Source organism: Eufriesea mexicana, unplaced genomic scaffold (genome assembly GCF_001483705.2).
Source record: "Eufriesea mexicana isolate 0111107269 unplaced genomic scaffold, ASM148370v2 scaffold1018, whole genome shotgun sequence".
NCBI classification, from domain to species: domain Eukaryota; kingdom Metazoa; phylum Arthropoda; class Insecta; order Hymenoptera; family Apidae; genus Eufriesea; species Eufriesea mexicana.
Window position 1 is genome coordinate 759,633 of NW_016909145.1, and position 20,229 is coordinate 779,861.

Below are 20,229 nucleotides of genomic sequence, written 5' to 3' on the forward strand. Positions count from 1 at the left end.
TGCATTCGTTTACTTTACAATAAAATAAATTAAATCGAAATTGCAGCTTTATCCTAATTAATTTTGTTGCTTTATGGTATATTTAAAACACGAAACTTTCAACATTTCGATACGAGACATATACGACTTGGGCCACTTTCGTAATTACCGATACATCTAATTTGTCGTATTTAAAACGTAAATATAATTATAAAGTCCACGACTGATTATTCTACTAAGATGAAATATCACTGCACATCTTGAAACATTAATGACAGTTCTAGTAGTATTATATATCACGTTTTATTTTACTGAAAGCATTTTTTTCCATTACCATATCCGCTTTCTGGCGGTCCCTCTTCCCATCGTTTCATCATCGCAGTGTCTAGGGAATAACAGGACACCCTATATTTCTTCTCCGGCTTTCTCCGACGAGGAACAACGATCGACTCGTCTCTTTGTTCCTTCGTGTACCAGAGATACGCGCAATCGACGACTCCAGAGGTCTCGGCGCTATTTTAAGAAGCCGCTGCCCCCGCATTCGTTCCGGCGACTTTATTTCTGCCGCGATAGAAACCACCGAGATGCACGCCCGGGCGCATTCGATCACGAAAACCCGATCTGCGTTCTGTGCCTCGATCAACAACGCACCGCGATGAATATACGGCGCCTAATAGTATAAAGTCGTCGTGGAATTTCTTTCTCCATGTTTCTCTAATTATTTCGAAAGTCGATGTTCAATGAACTAATAGATCCGCCTACGAGGGCGCCATTTTCGCGCGGGAATTACGAACGCTGTTGGTCCATACAATGAATTTATATTAATAAAATCTTACGAAAAACGATATTTCTTACACGCAATTATTTATTGGAGGTACTTTTGAAGAAAATAATTTTGATTTTGATGCAGATTTTATTCAACACGTCGATACTTCCACTCTTCGAATTTTTACATCGAAATTTTAGAATTATCAATGCCTAACCTTTTTTGAACATTTAAAATAAATTTCTACTTTCCGTTTCACATTAATAAATTTCTCACGTATATATATTTATAGAAGAATACACGCAGTCGTGGAAGATGGGAGTATTTGCTACAATTGTTTCTAATTGCAGCTAGGAGAGATACGAGACATGCCCCAGATGCGTGGACCACCACCCTATATAAGCTCAACAAGCAGTTCCACGATAAGAGGGAACAAATATGTGCAAACATGTTATTTAAACCAGTTGTGTCATCCGAAATTAAAAACGGTATCACCCTTATCTCGAATACACCAAGAGTCCTGATGCCTTCCTAAGAGAACACGCGTCAGGATTTCCTGCCACATGGATCCATTAAAAAGCTTGAAAACTTGCAAAGAAATTTTATTTTTAACATCGACCATGTATCTTCAAGGTTTTGCATCATGTTCGCGAAAAATGGCTCTCGAGCACGATACTCATGATGTTTTTCATACTTGCTGCGAAATAACAACAGCGAGGAATAAATTACAACTAAGAGTACCCAAACTTACGTATTTGTTTGTACTAACCTTTCGATATTTTTATTCAACCCGAATGAAAATGAAATACGGAGAGAAATGAGAGCAAGACGTCAGAGGCGACGTTGCAGGGTATGTAAAATTTACAAGACACGACAAAGAATAGATATACTTGATTGTTGGGCTATAAATCTCGCAGTATTTCCTTGCGTAAAGCTAAGCTTTATGGAAACCTTTGACGACCATCGTTGTAATTTCTTCGTTTCGATCGGCTGCAAAAGTCTCGATATTATACACGTCGGAATATCTAAGAAGCTTCGCAGGCTAAAGCTATGCTACGTTCTGTTCACGTACTCGATAGACAATTTACATGAACAGCTTTTAGAAAACGAGGACAAAAATTCTACCAAACAAAACACAGAGAATGAATTAAACAGCTAGTACAGAACAGGTGCACACAAAACGATCAGCAATTAAACAATCATCTTCGCAATCACGATGTACAACATTCTCAACACAGAGGAACCACCAAGTCGAAATGACTAGGTTTCGGACATTTTATGTTTGCAATTACAAGAAACATGCAGAAGATACCTTCGGTAAAATTAATTTGTCTCTTACTCAAACAGAAACGTGATTATGTGTATCTACGTATGCTTATCTTATCATGTGACACTGCAATTATCAAACTACTAGAAATAATTGGTTACAGATTTTCTTTTCTTAAAAAGGTACAGACGTATATGGCAAAATTAATAGTAATATTCATTCGGATAAATATTCCACAAAATACGATGTATGATGTATGAAAATTTAGATATAGCTGTTCACACATCTCGCTTTGTATATAATACTGAATTACTTTAAGAACTTTGGCGATAAAGCTATGTTTACCAGACTCGTTCACCGTGATAACTCTAAAATTGCCTTTCCAGTTGCCAAGCAAGCTTCCGATATACGGCTTCCGTGAAACCGCGAGGAACAGGGGAGGTTTAAGAATGAAACGAGGAAGGATCGATAATTATCGATCGTTTTAAAAATAAAAATGGACTGTACACTTGAAACAATCAACCGGTCGTCATTGATTTCTGTTTCCCCTACTATGTTCCACATATCCAGCTTAATCCTTTGCACTCGAGGATTTTTTGACTAGAAAATAATGAAAACTCAAAGGTTTTCTGCAATAAAGTTGACGATATTTTTAAAAGAGTAAATAAGAAATCGTATACAAGACGCAGAATTATTTTCTTTGATACCCCACACGTCGTTGCGTTATTTTAAATTTGAAGTATTAACATCGATATTTGGAATTTGATTAAATGGCGATTGAGGCTCGCCTCTCGGGTGCAAAGGGTTAAAATCCGAACGAGAACATTCAAGGATCTGCTTAATCACCGACATTCCTTTTTCTCTCAGAAGAAAGTTTTAGAATGACTCATGAAGATATCTCGATGTCTGAGTATCAAACTCTTAACAAACAAGGTACGCGTGTTGGACTCGAGGCTTCGAAAATGATAATGCACGTGTAGTGAGAATGCTTAATTTCATCGTACAGGTAGCTTCGATTTTCTGTCAATAATTCTTTAGTTATGTGTACGTATAAAATATAGGTCAGCATTTAAAGTTCTGTTAAAAATCGTATATGTATGCCGCAGTGTGGCGAATCGTTACGACGACACGGTGCACCAGGTGCGATACTTTAGTTTCTTTTTCCGTCGATTTAAACGAGCAGTGAGTCAGCCTGTTTCTCCGCCGTGACAATCGTGACAGCGAACACCACTGGTCGTAAATATCTCAAGGTTTTTACTGATTCGAGAGCACGCACAAATATGTACAGACACGATGGGAAATTAATAAATAATACTGATATTGAATCATCACCCTCTTTCCGATTGTACTACCGTTGCTGGAAGACCCTGTATAGAGGCTAACTAAAATTAAATAATTTTGCAACGCACAGATCCTCATAATTAAATCACAGTGAAGAGGTAAAGAAACGACCATTTAGGTCATGGTTGGCCTAGCGTTGAAGAGTTAAATCCCACTTTCCTTCAAAACCACTGTCCTATCCGCCAGTATATTCCATCGATTAAAAAACCAATATTTTACAACTTCCTTTCCGTCTATCTATTCCATATACTCATACACTAAATCGCAATTACACGAACCATTTCCTAGATCCACAGACGCTATCGTCCAATAGCCTGGATGAAATTTTATCGAGCGATAAATTTCAATTACCGTGTACATTGCGTTGCAAACGCACACACGGCTGTTATATCATCAAAATAAATAAATCGCATTTATGCATATATATACAGACGCGTGTGTATATAACTGCTTCGGATATGCGTTATTCCAATAAGAAACGATACGAAAGCATTTCAAGCAGGTTTTTCGAGTGCAGGCCTGATTACTCGCAATTTACGGCGTCATCGATGCACCAGGTGGCAGACAACGCCACTTTTACGTGTACGAAGGCTCTCCCGATCGACTGGAGAGCTCTCACTACGCAGCCAGTAGTACCAACGTAACGGGATCGCTAATATCGCCGGTGTCGCGTTACAGATTACGAGCAAGCTGTGTTACACGCGGCTGTTTATCGTTAGTTAGATCTTACCGAGCCTCGTAACCTAGACTTTTCTAACGTTGGAACAGAATAAAGAGAAAATGACTGACAGAAATGGCTGCAGAGGCAGGATCTAGCTTAACTCTCCGAAGTAAGAGTTGTACAACCTTATTTCTGGGTCACTCGAAGAGGTCTTGATCTGAGGTGGATAAGCTTCTCAGAATGGTGTGAAAATATTGGGAACAATATTAGTTGAACTCGACATTCTGTTTCGTTTGATTCTTCCCAATTTGTATGTATAAAACGTTGTATGTATAAAAATTTCCTGCAGTCGTGAACCTAAAAATTTTTGAAAAAGAATTAATTTCATTCTTCTAGAAGATTGAACTTCTTGGAAACAAAGAAGGAAATGATAACACAAAAATGACCGAATAAAATAGGAAATAGCAGAAATAAAAAATCCGCTTCAAGAAATTGTCTAAAAACATTGTTAAAAAATGTGAAAGGAATTTGCTTAAGAAAACCAAAAAAATGTATAAGAAAGAGCACTGCAGTAAGAAAAGAACTTCCTTAATGACTGAAAATTAAATCAGGTAATTTCAGAAACTGTCCAATCTACTGATCTGTCTAACAATGTCCTGCTTGGGTTAAGCTTCTTCATTATCCAACTTCAATTTGCTTGAACGGAATATTAAAGAGTTCCACTAAAGACTGAGATTTCTAATTGGTATATAGACTGTAAATTATGAACGATCAATCTCAAATACCTAAGTTATGAAATTTCAACGAACTCAATCTAAATTTCTCTGACAGACAGCAGAATCTTTAAATTTTGGTGTTTTTATTGTTAACACCCTAACTGCAAATAAAATTATCAAAAAAAAAAAAAAACATCTCCAGATTTTATACAAGCGAATACAATACCACTTCCTTTAGCTATTTCCTTTTTTCATTTGCTTTCAGAATAGAGTTATTATCGGTATCCTCGACGTAGCGACAATTGAGGCTTCACTGGTCTCGATTCCAGGATATACCATTCCAGTGAATCATCGACCATGAATAATTACCGTTTGTTTTCTGATCGTTCTGGTCGATAAGGAACCTCCGCGTTGCCCGGGTATAATCGCATTACGTTAGAATCCGCTAATTTGTAACCGCCTCGTTAGGATAAGGCGTTTATCGCACGTACACCGATCCATTCTTATTTAATAACCGAGTAATTATCCTGGACGAACTTTTTCGGATCAATGCCTGTGTCTCTTGAATAAGTATCACCGATCTATCAAATGAAAGAAGCTCATTATTTTCTTACATTAATACCTCTTCTTAATACTTAAAAAAATTACATTGATGGAAAACGAGACTGATATTGACGATACGTTTTGCATCGATATTTATCCTCAGATCATTTTTACACGATTATTTTTATTATTTTACTTTATCGTGTGACTTTATTTCCCCAGCAATCCTTCTGCGTACTTATTAAGATCAATTTCTTTCCAAGACGTTTATGGTATGGTGCCAGATCTTTTGAGCAAATAATGAATGACGCAAAAGATGCGTCACTGTCCTAAAATTCGTTCAATGAGAATTATTATTTAATAAATGTAATTTCCAAATAGTGAACATTTATTTTAGTGCTTCTTTCTTTTCTTAATGAATAATTATTGTTGTATTAAAAGAGAAAAAAGAAATAATTAAATCATGCGTTTCTCATAAAATCATAAAAAGACACGTAGATTTTCCCGAAATTTAAAAATCGAATCGACTTCCTAAGTTCTTTAATTCATATGTGTGTATACGTACTTATATGTGTCTGTACGTGAACGACTGTAATATATTTACGGCATTCACCGTTATTTAGTATTGAAACGATAACAACTAGGGCGTGCAAATCGTTTTCACTGTAGTACTGAAAAAAATCTGTTGTAAAATCATTTGTTCAAGGGACCCGATTTCGATTCTCTTTTACTAACAATGGTTTGTTTCCTCGTTACGGTAGGTTGAAGTTGTGACCAGTTGTCGAATACCAGGGAGCCATTAAAAACAAATTCTGCTATTCGATAAACTAGATAATAACAGGCTGAAATATTTCTATAGAAATAAATATATATAATTTTATTTTAAATGTAAAATATGAAAAGTTGATACCTATTTGTGTGGGTTATTAATGGACCATGGATTGTCAGAACTGCAATTTTCATTGGATCCGTAGGCATTTCTTAATTCATTGCTCAAGTGAGGTAGGTGTAATCACAATTGCTTTTTTAAATTGACTCCTAGAAATGTATGTTGAAATACATTCTATTACAATCAATTAGTTACAAAGAAGAGGAATAAATTAAGGTTATAAATGTATTTTTCACAGCGATTGTCGAATATTGGGATTAACCTAAAAAACTGTAACCAACTATAATTTTTCGTTTCTTATAAACAAAAATAATCCCAACCAAAAATGTTAACAATTTTAATCGTACATGTCAATGGCAGCAACACTTAATAAATTACTTGAAAACTGCTTAGGGATCAACACCCAACCGAACGCCAATCATTCCTATCATACCCAACCTCAACACCATCCAATAAAGGGGAACGCTTTCTACGCGTTACCAATGGATCGCGTGAACGCGTTTCTGCGCACATGCGCGAGAATTCGAAGCAGTAGGAACAGTGCGTGCAGGCGACAACTAAATCTGTATTCATAGAGTACGACAGGACGGCGAGAAGCGATTCAATAGACCAGCCATGGACAAGTCGAACGAATCGAACGGAGGATGCTTTATATAGCGATCGAAAGAACGCGTATATCGCTTATTGCGTCTTCGAATGGACAGTCCTCGGACGGAAACCGCGTCGCGTTGGTTTATAATGCAATACCTATTGACGACCGTCGATGGAAAACAACCTCCATGTATTACGGCCTCGCGCGCACACATCACACACATATATCTATATGTAGTGTTCGTTTGTATCGCGTATGCACAGAGAATGGCGATCTTTTGCGTTCGATGAATGACGGATCGAAATCGATTTCTTTTTATAAAGAGATACATATGTGTATGTATATGAAAGACTGTTAAGTGGCATAGGTGACTTGACATCTAGAGTAACTAATCAGATGTACATATATTCTGGAGTTTGTAGGAGATAAATATGGCGCCAGAAGATCTGTTTTGTTTGATTTAAGAAAATGGAATACTGATCTTGGTCTAAAATACATTGAAAATATTTAGAGGAATGAAATTAGTATATTATAAATTTCGTGAAACATGTATAAATTATAATTACGTCAAATATTTGAATGGTAAGATTAATATAAGTAGACTGGATTTATTTGAAGACTGACAGTGTCGAGTAAGTAATGTTTCTCAACTGTAATTTTTACTGAATGTCAAGTATATTCGAGATAATTTAATTTCGTGAAATTTATAGGACTATAATGGTAATCGAGTTTCAAGCACGTCTCGAGTACTGAAACACCTTTGACACTTGAAATAGAGTGTGTCAGTTAAACGAGTGTAATACCATAAGGGTAGATGGATGGTGGTCAAATATAGTAAATAATAGAGTAATAAAGAGTAAACGTTTTTTATGCACCGTTATACTACTACTTTAGTATACAGAATGTTCCAAAATGATGAGACGAATATTTGACTAAAACCTATGAGCCTAATACCATAACTTACAATTTAAAAAAATTAATAAGGTAATTAATAAATCAATTCCTAAGTAACTATTCCTTTTACTATACGTAAATAAATACTGCACTTCTAAATAATAAGATAGCGTTAGAAGAATTAATTGTACGAATTACCATTAAAATAGAAAATAATTTCTAAGTGATAACAGCAAAAATTTCTTACATCATGATACATATTTTATTATTACTTTCACTTATTTTATACAGAACCTTTAAATTCGTGTTACGGTAAACCACACGTAATACCAGACAAAAACCACGAACAAAATCGACAGAGCGAATAGCAACTTTACGTCAAGAATAACAAACAATTGCCAAAAAAAAAGATTCAAGTAACTGCAATGTGGATTATCCATCGAAATCAGAGCTTGGGAAAAGAAAATGTGCAGCAACGAAGAAACAAAAACAAAGTTATGAGGAATGAAAGAAAAATCCGTGCATCAACAACGAACCTGTTACTCCGCCAGAAATTCTGTCTTCAATTGAAGATAATATCAACTACTGCCTACGATCGTACAGTTGCTTAAGTTGTAAAGCAAGAAACTGCACAAAAGAGTCACGTGTAACGTGATTGGGAAATTTTCCTTGGAGAAGAGATAAAAGGGAAATGGTATTCGACGTGTTAAACTAAATGACGTTAATAGTTACGAGAAGTTATTTAACAGAAACGGATGTTTTAATTATAAAGGAATGTACGGAAAAGAAACTCCATTCTGTTGATAAAATACGTGTGAAAAATACATAATTATGTAATTATGTATTTCTCGTGTACGTATTATTTTAATTATTAAAATATATGTAAAAAGATACACTCTCTATTAAACGATTAACATGTGGGAAAGATCTATTATAGATCTGAATACATTAATATTAAAGTATAACTAAAATTAGCAGATCTATTTACGAATAAAGAATCTGAAATAAGTAGTACTCGAGAGATTATAATTTTCATTTATTTTGACTAATTCTCGAATGAGTTAAAGACTTTTCTCAAAGGAAACGCTTGCGTTGAAATTCTTTTTCTTTTTTTAATTGACTACTTAAAAGCAGAGAATAAGAGAAAAATTCAACACAAAATTTTTAAAAGTCACTTTCAAGTTTAGCAAAATAACATGGACGAATTTGTATTCAAATTGCGTTCGTCTCGTCACCATCGAAAACTGATTCATATTCATAATGAAGATATTAAATAAAAAGGGAAGAAGGAAGTTTCGTTTTCGTTACTTCTTTTCTATCATTAAAACATAACATTACTACGGCGGACAAAGAAAGCCGACATAAGACATAAAATACCAAGGCACGTCGTAGTCTGCGCAAGGTAATCACCGTGCACGCATAGGCATGAGAAAAATGCATTTGCTTTTAATGCACGTGAATTCATCAATTCAAGGATACTCGAGAGCGCCACTGCGAAATTCTTTCTTGATCTAAAATTCTTTCAAGCGTCGTTACAGCCGAAAGAAAAATTTCATTTGCATACCTTGTCACGTGCGTAACGATATTCAAGATGAAAATTAAACTAGGAAGAAAACGTCTTTGCAGAGGTTAACGAATTCGTTTAACGCATTCCCTGTCTACAATTTTCGTTAAGAGGGAAAAAGAATGTCGGCTGATATTAATTTTAGTATTATTAAAATAACGATTAATATTACTTATTATTTACATTAAAAACTCGGAAATTTACTTAACACGAGTATTACTAGATTTTTACCTGGGAAAAAGATTTACGGTTTTCATCGTAAAACCTTTTCGTAGAATGTATTTACAGGAACAATGATAATATTATGAAAATTGTCCGAACGATTACTTATCGATTCGCGAATTTCGTGGAAGTATTGCACCACTTTGTTTAATGTTACTTCAAGCCTGAATATGGTGGTTCTAAAAACACGAAGAAACTAATATTTCATTATTACAGAAAATTAAGGAAGTTTACATAAAAATAAAAAAAAAAGATTTACCTTCCTCTGATCAATGTCCTATTATAAAATAATTACGAACTCTTGCAACGATTATTTCTTGTAATTATTTAATTCTTTGATTGAAAGAATAAAAATACTTGGTCATAAAATTGCATTATTTTCGTCGGAGCATATGCCCCTAATTTATACAGCTATACCTAAATGCAGAACGTTATAGTTTCGTTAGAACGCCTCATAAAACCTCCATTAAAACGCTTCTATTATTAGCATCCACCAATACGTCCATTCCATTAACATTTCCATTAAGATTATTATCGGGAATTAAAGAAAAAAACCTGGCACTCATTGAGGCCCATGTAGCAGCCTCAATAAAGAGAATCGAGTTACGCGTTCCAACAGCCGGAAGACATATCGAACACATCCTACAGCGCACCAGACCATTCTCGTTCCTAACCTCGAAAACAATATTATTGCATCAGCAATTCAGTACCTTCTTCCTTTCTCTCAGATGTATTACGAATTTCTAAAAAATTCAATATCAAAGTAATCAATAATAAAAAATGTATAAAGAAAAAAAATTATATTTTTATAATTAACAGTATAATGCAGTATAATATAAATAACTACGAATAACTAGAGAGCAAAATTCAGAATAGTACAGAGTATATAATAAACAATAAAATACTGTTTGCTACAAATGCTCTATTCCTATTCAAATACTTAATAATCTATTAATACCTCGGTATACCTCCACTCCTAAAATTCCAACGTCGCATCCCTTCGCATAAATACATGTAAACCCACCAACGTCGCATACAGTTATATAAACGGGCGCTAAATTTCTCGGCCGCACATACCTAACCTTTACGCTAATCTCTTAACCTCTCCGCAGCAAGGATTTACCCGCCACAATAAGATCGTAAATTCTCCAGGCACCCAAAGGACTCTTGTTTCTAAACACCCATGTCTGGAAATTCCAACGGGACGAATTTTCCACAGTGTACCGTTAAATGTTCGTGCACGCGTTTTTTCAGGCGTGTCGGCCTTCCACGAAACTGTTTTAAAAGGCGCAGGACAGAGAACGGTGGCAGAAGAGGGGAACCGTTTACCCACATCTTTTCTACCTGCGCGTTTCCGGTGATTTAAAGAACCCGACCTGCCTCAAGCGTGAAGCGTGCACACACGCGCTCGTCTCCTCGCCTCACCTCCCCTTTAGCTTCAGCTCGAGTCGATCGAGAGGAGGCAGTAGGCCAACCGTACGCCGTCCAGAATGAAAGTCTTATTAACGCAATTTCACGTACTATAGACTAACGTAATTGCTGAATTAATACGCTTGCCAACTAGGACTAATAGAGCCAAGTAATATTCTGAAATTATCGCGAACGCGGAATCATTTCGCCCGGTGATTCTGCGTCGGTGCAGATGGCGCTGCTGTCGCTAGAGTAGGGAATATGGCGAAGTGTTTTGACAAATTGGGTAATATGATTGACAAAAAGAAACGATTACTAGGTTTACGCTATTAGGAAAATTGTTGAAGATTCGAAAAATGAATTATAAGGTAATGTGTTATGGTTTCTGATAAAAGGAAAATAAAATAATTTGCACTTGGCTTACCATTTAAATTTTAATGCCGTGTGTCATAGAGCCATTTCGTCCGTACGCGACGAAGAATAACACGCAACCGAGACGAAAACATTGGCGAAAATTAACGACGAACCTGACCTGTGATGTTTATGTTAAAAACTACGACTAACGGCTCTCGCTGTAATGTTTATGATCGGATCTACGACTCACGGCTTTCGCCCGTAATACTGGTGTTTGGCTCGATCTCCTTACCACGAGTCTCACAGAATATTGTAGGCGAAGAGGTTAAATTTTGGTTACTAATACCAATGATAATGATAAGAATAATTTACATATTTTTTACTCTTCTAGGATTCAAAATGACTTCGAATATTCGATATGAGTCTGCAACCATTAAAAAGAATTCTTAAAATAAAAAGGTATCAACTACAACGATGAATATAAAATCATTTTTTACTAAGATATTCGTGGCATTGAAACTGATAAATAAACGTATTATGCTGGATATATATTAGCTCGTAAAGGTTAGCTAAAAAAATATATTTAAAATTCCCTACTTTATACCAGTATTATTCTGCTTTATATCAGTTTACTAAATATTTCAACTTTTGAAATGTGTTAATTAGATTTTATTCAGTGTGTAATCTAACAATTCCAGCTCTAACTCTATGCCATTTTCGACAACTAGGAACAAACTACCCATTTGTCCCGCCGTTGCTCAGCCTAGTTATTTATGGGTAGACAAGTTGCGAATTCAAATTAGGTCTGAAACTCGCTTCGCCTGTCTCAATAGGGATCGACGCGTCATAAACCCTCGAGAACATCCAGAACTTTGAAAACACGAATCGGTTTTCCAAATTAACACACGGACAACCTACTTGTATAACTCGTATGGGACGTGGAAGACTCAGGGAATCGCTCGAAAATACTTCTTGCTGTTTCACACCCTCATCTACATTTATAACCCCTTAAGAACTGAATGAAGGCAAAAGGCAATTCAGTAGACAAAAAAGGAAGTGGAAGAAGCGGTACTTTTTAGCTATACGAACTCTGAACTTGCTAGTTTTGAAACTTTTGGACTTGTGAACTTCGAGTTCAGTAGCTCTGAAACTCAAGAACTTAGCATACTGAATTTAGTACGTTTCACTAAGTTTTAAGCGCATGTAAGTTAGCGTTTGAATTTATTAGGCGAGGATTTTAGACGCTTTCATTTTGAAACGAGCCGCAGGAAGATTGTGAAAGAGGAATGCTCTAAATTAAAGTTAATAGCCATTAGAGTTACACTCTTTTAAAGAGCAAAGGAGTTATGAGATAAGTGTAAAATGCAGGAATGGGTAGGAAGAATAATTGGAAGAACACATGAGAACAGTACGTGCAACTGCACTTTCCTTATGTCTCATTTTAGTTGCTGGACAAGTAGAATTACAAGAAAATGGAATTTCCACGGCTTTCTGCCCTTTTTAGTATCCGTTAAAAAAATTCTCCATTAAGAAAAAGTCTTTTCAATAAAAATTCACAAATTAATTTTGAAAAGGATGACCAAGATCAAAATAGGTATGTCTCTCAAGTTCAACTTTTGTTTCAAGCTATCGCAGAAGATCATCTATCTTTACTTTCCATTTCAATATAAATGTAAAAGCTTTATATTCCCACAGAATATTTAATCCTGAGTCAATGAATAAATTCGAAACAGAGTAAGATTTATTACATCATTTATGAAACTCATTTATATCCGATGATCATCCACGTCTGAACCAACACGAAGGTCAGTCTCATGATTTGCAGTATCAAAATAGGTAGCAACGATTCGAAGTGGCCGATCAATCATGCAATTTAAGCACTCGACCAAACTGCAACGATCGCTTAATCGGAAACACTTGGACGGTGTAATAAAGCTCGCTAAAGGTGTCCATGGCTGCTGACTTCTCCCAACCTAAATACCAGACCACTTTGTTTTTCCTCGTGAACTGCGTTCTCTACAGTTCCTATGAGTCAGCTCATTCCATGGCTCGTTAAATCCCGACCCAGCCCAAGCCATAAGTGGAGGCTTTGGATTGTTTCCTCTAGAACCTGTCTTCTCTGAAAGAATTTTGACACAATTGCCTTGGAACTTGCGCTTGATCCATCATCTGTGATCTACGGCCTATAGTGGCGGCGTTATCTCGTCTAAGACGGAAGTAACTTAACCTGGAAGATCGTTTTTAAATTTCATAATTAAGCAGGATAAGAATGATCGCATGACGTTCCTATCTGACTAGTCTATAGTATCTTTTTATAAACTGCTATACATATTTTGCTTTTTAAATACTCTTGTATCTTATATTCCAGAACAGGTGTTTTGAAATCAACTGATGAAATGAACAGCTGAGACCAGCTTTCTTATAAACTAACCGAGTTATTGCGAGAAGTGCATATATCTTAAGACTTTATGGTGTAACGTGATAACACGAGATGTGAAAATATATAGAATTTAAATATAAATGTTTAAATTGCACCGCTAAACCTGATACATTTGGTTCGGCGATACTAAATAGACTTGCTCCACCTGCAGTACCAATCGACCGACCTGCTACCGTGAATATAGCCGTTCTCCTTACCGAAGGGATACAGGTCTTTTTAACACTGACTTCTGGAAAACGATAAAAGATTTAACTCGAAAATTTTCTTTTTATTCCTATAAAATTCGAGTAAAACCTGAGATAAAATTAATTTTACATTTCCGAAGATCCAGCGATAGTAAAAGGTCATCATCCCCTTAAAATTCCTCAACGATAATGGAGACCATCTGTTAAAAGCTTCAATCGCCCTGATTACCAATCCCTGATCAATCGTTCTAAAACACATGGCGTACACACATATACGAGAATGTTAAAGCGAGATGCGCGACCTCGATCGACTTTACCAGCGTTCTCTGCAACAAGATCTGCTTTCTCTCATTACGCCGTCATGAAAGTATAATACTTATGCTCGATGGAGCACCGAGAGATCCTCATACGAGGTGGCTGCTTACTGCAAACGCGAGTCCTCCCCACTCCTCTCGCCTATCCCCACCACTCGTCAACAAACCACCGCTACGATCGCCCGTTTAACGGGCGACGCGATGCAATTATAATGTATCGCTTTCGTAGTCGACTTCTCGTGCTCAGTATGTATCGCGGATACCGGTCGCGGGTAAATCGGACCGGAAACGAGTTTAGCGTGTTGGAGAAACGTCGGAAACAATCGATTGGCCGGGCACAAATGGCTCAGCCCGACGAATCCTCGTACGGGCATGCGCACCACGTACGCGTCTCCTTGTCTGGCTTGCTCGCTCTTCCTCGGTCGTTCGCACGCACGATTCGTTGGCCTGTCTACTATTTCATCGTCCGTCGAAAATGCAATTCAATTTTTTGACAGTCTGTATGAACGTTCTTTAATGAAGATTTATGACCGTTTTAAGCATAAAAATAATTGCATCTTTTCTTTCGTTTGTTCAAACGAAAAATGAGGTTAGGTTAAACATCGTGTTTCCGAAGAGGAATGGGAAATAATGATTGATCGCAGGTAATGGCTAGTAAGTGAAACGATACAGCCATAAAACAGGATGAATTATTGTTACAAATAAATAACTATTTATAATGCATTATAAATCTAATACAATGTAATTTGGACGATTAAGGTATGTATGAATAGGATGAGAATAGAATATTCTTCTTAATAGAAATGAAAGAAAAAACAAATAAAAATTAATACTTTATATAGGAGTTCCAGGAATTTGACATATGGTTAGAGATCGGTGTACATTAAGGAATATGGAACACATATGCGTGCCCCTGTATCTTTGGAAAAAACTCGAGGGAAAAAGAGAGAAGCCAATGGGTAAATTAGCACAATTTCACGCGTTCCCGTGTCCTGCTAACTTTCGCACCGAAAAGCGCGTCTTGCCAAGAAAGCGTGAGAAGCAGATATGAAACAGAGAATTCTTGTTTCAGATTTTTTCATAACCTAGATTCGCGTATCAACGGCTCGTGCTGGCTAGGCCTCTACACCTTCGAAAGTGGTCTCTTCCTTCTCTTTTGTCTCGCAACACTATACAAATTGTACATCCTTTCAAGGACTTCCAATATCCCAATGAATATTCAGGGACCCGCCATAAAGTTGCATACATAACTGAATGAAACGCAACAATTATTGCATTCTTCGTAAAATCACAAATTATTTGTGACAATTTCTTTAAAACTCGAATGAAATGCCTTTTTTCTTCTTTAATATTGGAACATTTATCTGTTATGAATTTAGTACTGTTATTTAAACAGAAGAAGACGAAGAATCTTCATTACTATTTTTCATCTTTTAATTTCAGAGTTACAAAAGAAAAATGAAGAAAAATATTTTAGAAAGATACGAAAGATATTTTGTAGCAAATTTGAGACACCATAAGAAAATTGAAGAAATAACGAGGTATGCAAATTTCCTACTGATCTTAACACAGTAACCAAGAGAAACAGCTCGTAATACTTTACACGACACACCCCACACAATTTCAGCCTAAGAAACTAAATAACAATGAACAATAACCGAGATTGCGTCTTCAATTTCTATGGTATAATTATCTAGCCATAAACTGGTCTATAACTGTATTCATAATAAATAATTCTAGATAACACTCAAGGCTTGGAAAGAAAGACTCCTAAAAGAGGAAGAGAAAACGACACTTTTCATTTAATGACTTGAAAAAGACCCAAATGTTTCTTTACAAAATTTAATTTTTGTTATTATCAAATGAAAGGAGCTACATTCATAATGTATCGTGACATGTTATACCGAATATAGTCTTGGAACACCAAGTGTAGAGATACTACATGCCATTTATCACGGAATCTGTAAGGATAGAAAGCATTTCTTGGAAATTACGGACACCGTTTGTACCCGGGTACAAAATTGGTCAAGTTGGCCAATTGATCCGGGCCACTCCATGCGTTATTTATACCTATCTTGGTAATGATTAGTTCAATAGGAACTTCCTCTGTATTACCTGTGACCTCTTTTGTTCCAGTTCTGCCATTTTACCATTCGAACAAGTGCTCATTTAAAAGCGTTTCTACGATTCTTCGTATGGGAATACAATTTATAACCGTTCTAGAGTGCTGTTTGCAACAAAATTTTAAGAAAAGAAACCAATTCTCTAATACTTATGCTGCACTCTGTATATTAAATTCCTGGAAACATTCAAAATTTAAATTAATTTTTTTCCAGAGATTAAAACTTTTAAAAAATGACATTTTCAATGGGTAATACCACAATTACTTTCATAATCGAGTTAAGATATATGTTCGAAATCACGAGCCATGATCAGAGAATCCAGAAGTGGGCACCGGAAGTGGAGGCGTCGGTAACACATGACAATTGCAACTGATAAATTACATAAAGCGCAATCCTCTATTAGGGTGCCTAAAAATAGCCCTTTCAGTCCCGAAAGATGATCAGACGAAACATTGGTTGAAACGTTCCATCCGAATCGACTCTGACGTAATTGAGGTTAGAGAACACATTTTTCTAGTAAGTAAATGAACGTCGAAGGTTGCAAACGTGGCATTTGAACTTCGTAAACGTTCAGTTTATCGGGAAAAGGACAGGAAAAAGAATTAGGTAGAAAAATATGGACCTTTGAAATCTGCTTCCCGAAGTCACGGCGCGAACAGTATCCGTAGTAGCTCTCCCTTTCGGGGAGAAGCGTTGTGTGTTCAACAGATGTCGTAGAAAGACCCCGAGATAGTGGCGGTCAGATGAAAAAGGTCACTGCAGGACAGTTAGAAGTGGGATGAAGAGGGAGTTTTTCAAAAGTGTTTCAAAACTGCGCCACACTCAGACGAAATTCCATTCACCACGAACACAAAAAACTCTCGTATTCTTTCTCTGAAAAGAAAATATAAGGATTTATTTTTAAAAAAAAGAAAAAAAATTTTTAATTATTCCTAGGATCAATGGCAAGAAGTCTTTTTTGGATTATCAAAATTGTTGAAACAATAGAAATAATACAATGAATATATCCCACATCTATATAACCTTACTAAAAGAACGGTATAGCTGAATCCTATTAGTAATTTTATAATTTTTAAAATTAAAGTCGAGACCATTTATTTTTTATTCTATAACAATATGTATTTTAACAAATGTTATCGCATCATTACGAATAACATCATAAAAATGGTTTCTAATAACATAACCAAAAAACGTAACTTCATATATATCATGTTATTTATAATCTATTCTTCATTTACCATACATAATTCCATGAGTAACGAAGAAAAACACAACAACGCCATCTAGCGCGGCATTCGTTTTACGTATAGTAGTTCTGCAATAATACGTCTCACTTACTTATCATCTGTTTCGCGACCCGCGACCAATATCGCCCCTCTGCCGACGATATAAATAAATCGATGCAAAAACGCGCGTAAACAACCACGAAGATTGGTGACTGTGTTTAGCGTGGCTATCTCGAGAAAAACAACAAGAAACCATCTTTTTATTTCTCTTATAAAGAAAATCGCTATTTCGAATTACTATCGCTACCTAAAAATATGATAGTCCGTGGTAGTTTCTTAACAAAGAAAAATGCATTATTCAAAGGATGAACAAACACATGCTATGACAGATAAACTCTCCGCTAACACGCAAATCTCGTCGAACAAGTAGTCCCGTTGCCTATGCCCGGATCCCGAAGGGGTCTACTACGCGTCCTTCCATCCCCCTCGAAAACAGAACCGCGCAGGACCGAAACACGACGGTACACGGGGGGGCACATTTTGCCTCTGTTCAAGTTGGAAGCCCTCCAATAGGCTTCGCCGGTTCACCCCCCACGCGAACCGCTGAAACCCGTTTTAAAAGTCCATAGGAATGCATACCGCCGGGCCTTTCACCTCTTTCGCGAGAAAATGTATTTTCATGCTTTTCGATCGCGTGCGCCCGTCATCCGGCCGTGTTGCTCTCGCAGCGGATATAAAATTTTACGATGGAAAACGCAGTTACCGCGTGAAGAGAGAAATCGTTTCTTAATTATTTTTTTCGAAACGTTACACTCTGGAAATCAGAACGTGACCCCAAGCGGGTCAGGAATATTTCATTCGGATGGATGTTTCATAGGATGGTAGTATGTATCAGAAAACGAGATCTACGTATTATAACGGTCGATATGATTGCTAGGTTTCGAAAGAGCGTAATAGGTCTGATGTTCCGGCGGATTAGACTGACGTGTATACATATCGTGTAATGGGAATGAGATTCTTGTATGTTTAGCTATTACGTGCGCGATTACATGCTTGAGCTTCGCCCCCATCAAAAGAGTCGTGGATACATTATCGCTGCTTGTCTAAAAGCTCGATTGTAAACATCACGGTTTCTATAAATATTTGCATCTGAAATTCAAGGTAAACTACCGGATCAATTTATACCTCGTTACAGAAAAGATACGCGATTTCGATGCACTGTGAAATTATAATTACGAATCTACTGATAAATAATAAATTAAGAATGCTAAGTTCCATGCACTTGTGTCTAAGTTAATGATTTAAAAAAAGGCCATGCAAGTGTTGCCCCTAAAATTTTCGGTTAAGAGAAATCGATATCGTTTTATGAGGTATTTCCAAATTTGCCGAAAAGTCGGAAATTATGAGAGAACCAACGACTGATACGATAAGAAAAACTAATTCATGGCCGAAACGAAATCCTTACTGCGTAGAAAGCAATAAAAAATGTGTAAAAACAGCGTTGAAAGCGCATTTAAATATTGCTTTGAGCGCACAAAGGTTGACAAGAGTCGCCATTTTGAAATAATCGGTAAAGGATCCACCTTCTCTATCTTTTTTCAACACACCATGCTCGTTGGTTCGATGGAATTGTGTATACCCGAGTCTTGGCACAATGAATACATTGAAACTCTACTCGGTCGAGCTACAGTGACGAAAAGTCAAAAGGACGCGCTCTTGTGTATACCCGGAAGAAACACGACGCCTAAGGTACAACTTTAGGAGCATTGCGCTCACACATCGATCTCCCCTGTTTTCCAATGTATCGTGAATTTAAGAATTCTAACGATTCTCAATAAGCATAGGATAAATAAAAACACTTACCTCGTATTTGATGCCATTAAGTCGCAACCATGTCTCCACCTTGAGACAATACTGTGAGATAGAGGGCAGAAGAGGTATTCGGGAGAACTGATACAGATAAACAATATCTTTCTCGTAGTTGGCCTTACGCACGCTGATAGCCTTGGTCGGTGCCGAGGATGGCGTAGCGGCCGCAGCGTCAGCGGTCTCTTCTTTTTTACCACTTTCTTCCTTTTTCGCTGCATCTTTCTCCTCTTGCTTATTGTCCGGCGGCGTTTCGTCCTTCAGCGCCTCTTTCATCTCTTTCACATCTTTAATCTCCTTACTCTCCGGTCCAGTGTTCTCTGTCTCCGTTGCCATCGTCATCTCGACTACTTTTCACAGATCCGACCGGTTTCAATGAAAACGAGGAAACGCTTCGTACGAGTGAGCAAGCGAACAAACGTCGACGGACAAGTTTTCGAGCGACACTGGAAGCCTATCTCTCGAAGACAGCGCGCACCACACAAACGTATGCCGGGTACTCGCCAATCCCTCTGCTTGCCGGCCGGTTCCTTCTCGTCGCTGCCCCGTTCTGTCCGCGGCTCCTGTCCCCCCAGCTGAAAGCGACGTTGCGCATGCGCAAGCGCCACACCCCACTGCTGTCGCCATATTTAATTGGTCCGCCACCCCTGCCCGGTCCGCGTGCCGCTCATTCCCTCTTTCTCTGCCGATTCTACCTTTCTTTTTTCATCCAACTCCCTTTAAGTCCCTCCGTTCCTCCCGCGAAACCCCCATAAGCAGGCTCGCTTCCACTTCGCAGTGGTTAGTCTCGCCTGGCAACACTGCCGCCACCGCCACCTCAAGAGGGCCGAACAAACTCGCAACTATATATTTAGGTACCCCGGACGAATTATGAAAT

The 20,229-nt window shown here is 37.2% G+C and overlaps 1 protein-coding gene and 4 long non-coding RNA genes across 12 annotated transcripts in view; 2 read left to right on the forward strand and 3 right to left on the reverse strand.

Moving 5' to 3' along the window:
- Positions 1-20,132, reverse strand: part of fax (failed axon connections) — a 43,555-nt gene extending 23,423 nt beyond the window's left edge. For 2 of the 4 annotated variants that reach the window (XR_001890190.1, XM_017899910.1), the window contains exon 1: positions 19,350-20,132. Coding sequence is in view for 1 of the 4 variants with exons in the window: in XM_017899910.1 (XP_017755399.1) it covers positions 19,350-19,694 (345 nt within the window). In the remaining 3 variants the exon portion in view is untranslated. Of the gene's footprint in view, positions 1-10,511; positions 10,730-19,349 lie in introns of those variants that run through there. The other 2 variants (XM_017899911.1, XM_017899912.1) reach the window with 2 other exon arrangements.
- LOC108547408 (uncharacterized) lies at positions 5,144-6,071 on the reverse strand. Of its 2 annotated transcripts, XR_001890196.1 has the most exons (4): positions 6,009-6,071; positions 5,839-5,944; positions 5,379-5,602; positions 5,144-5,311 (listed from the first exon to the last, which is right to left on the reverse strand). It is a non-coding gene; the product is annotated as an uncharacterized LOC108547408 (long non-coding RNA). The 2 variants fall into 2 exon arrangements; XR_001890195.1 differs by having other exon boundaries at positions 5,839-6,065.
- LOC108547407 (uncharacterized) lies at positions 11,071-13,746 on the forward strand. Of its 4 annotated transcripts, XR_001890194.1 has the most exons (6): positions 11,083-11,212; positions 11,298-11,510; positions 11,590-11,762; positions 11,927-12,792; positions 12,894-13,003; positions 13,567-13,746. It is a non-coding gene; the product is annotated as an uncharacterized LOC108547407 (long non-coding RNA). The 4 variants fall into 4 exon arrangements; XR_001890193.1 differs by lacking the exon at positions 13,567-13,746 and having other exon boundaries at positions 11,071-11,212; positions 11,298-11,522; positions 12,894-13,542; XR_001890192.1 differs by lacking the exon at positions 13,567-13,746 and having other exon boundaries at positions 11,071-11,212; positions 11,897-12,792; positions 12,894-13,542.
- Positions 13,351-14,006, reverse strand: LOC108547410 (uncharacterized). Its single transcript, XR_001890198.1, has 3 exons — positions 13,954-14,006; positions 13,742-13,867; positions 13,351-13,425 (listed from the first exon to the last, which is right to left on the reverse strand). It is a non-coding gene; the product is annotated as an uncharacterized LOC108547410 (long non-coding RNA).
- On the forward strand, positions 14,755-15,363 carry LOC108547409 (uncharacterized). Its single transcript, XR_001890197.1, has 3 exons — positions 14,755-14,896; positions 14,980-15,096; positions 15,210-15,363. It is a non-coding gene; the product is annotated as an uncharacterized LOC108547409 (long non-coding RNA).
- Positions 20,133-20,229: the final 97 nt, after the last annotated feature.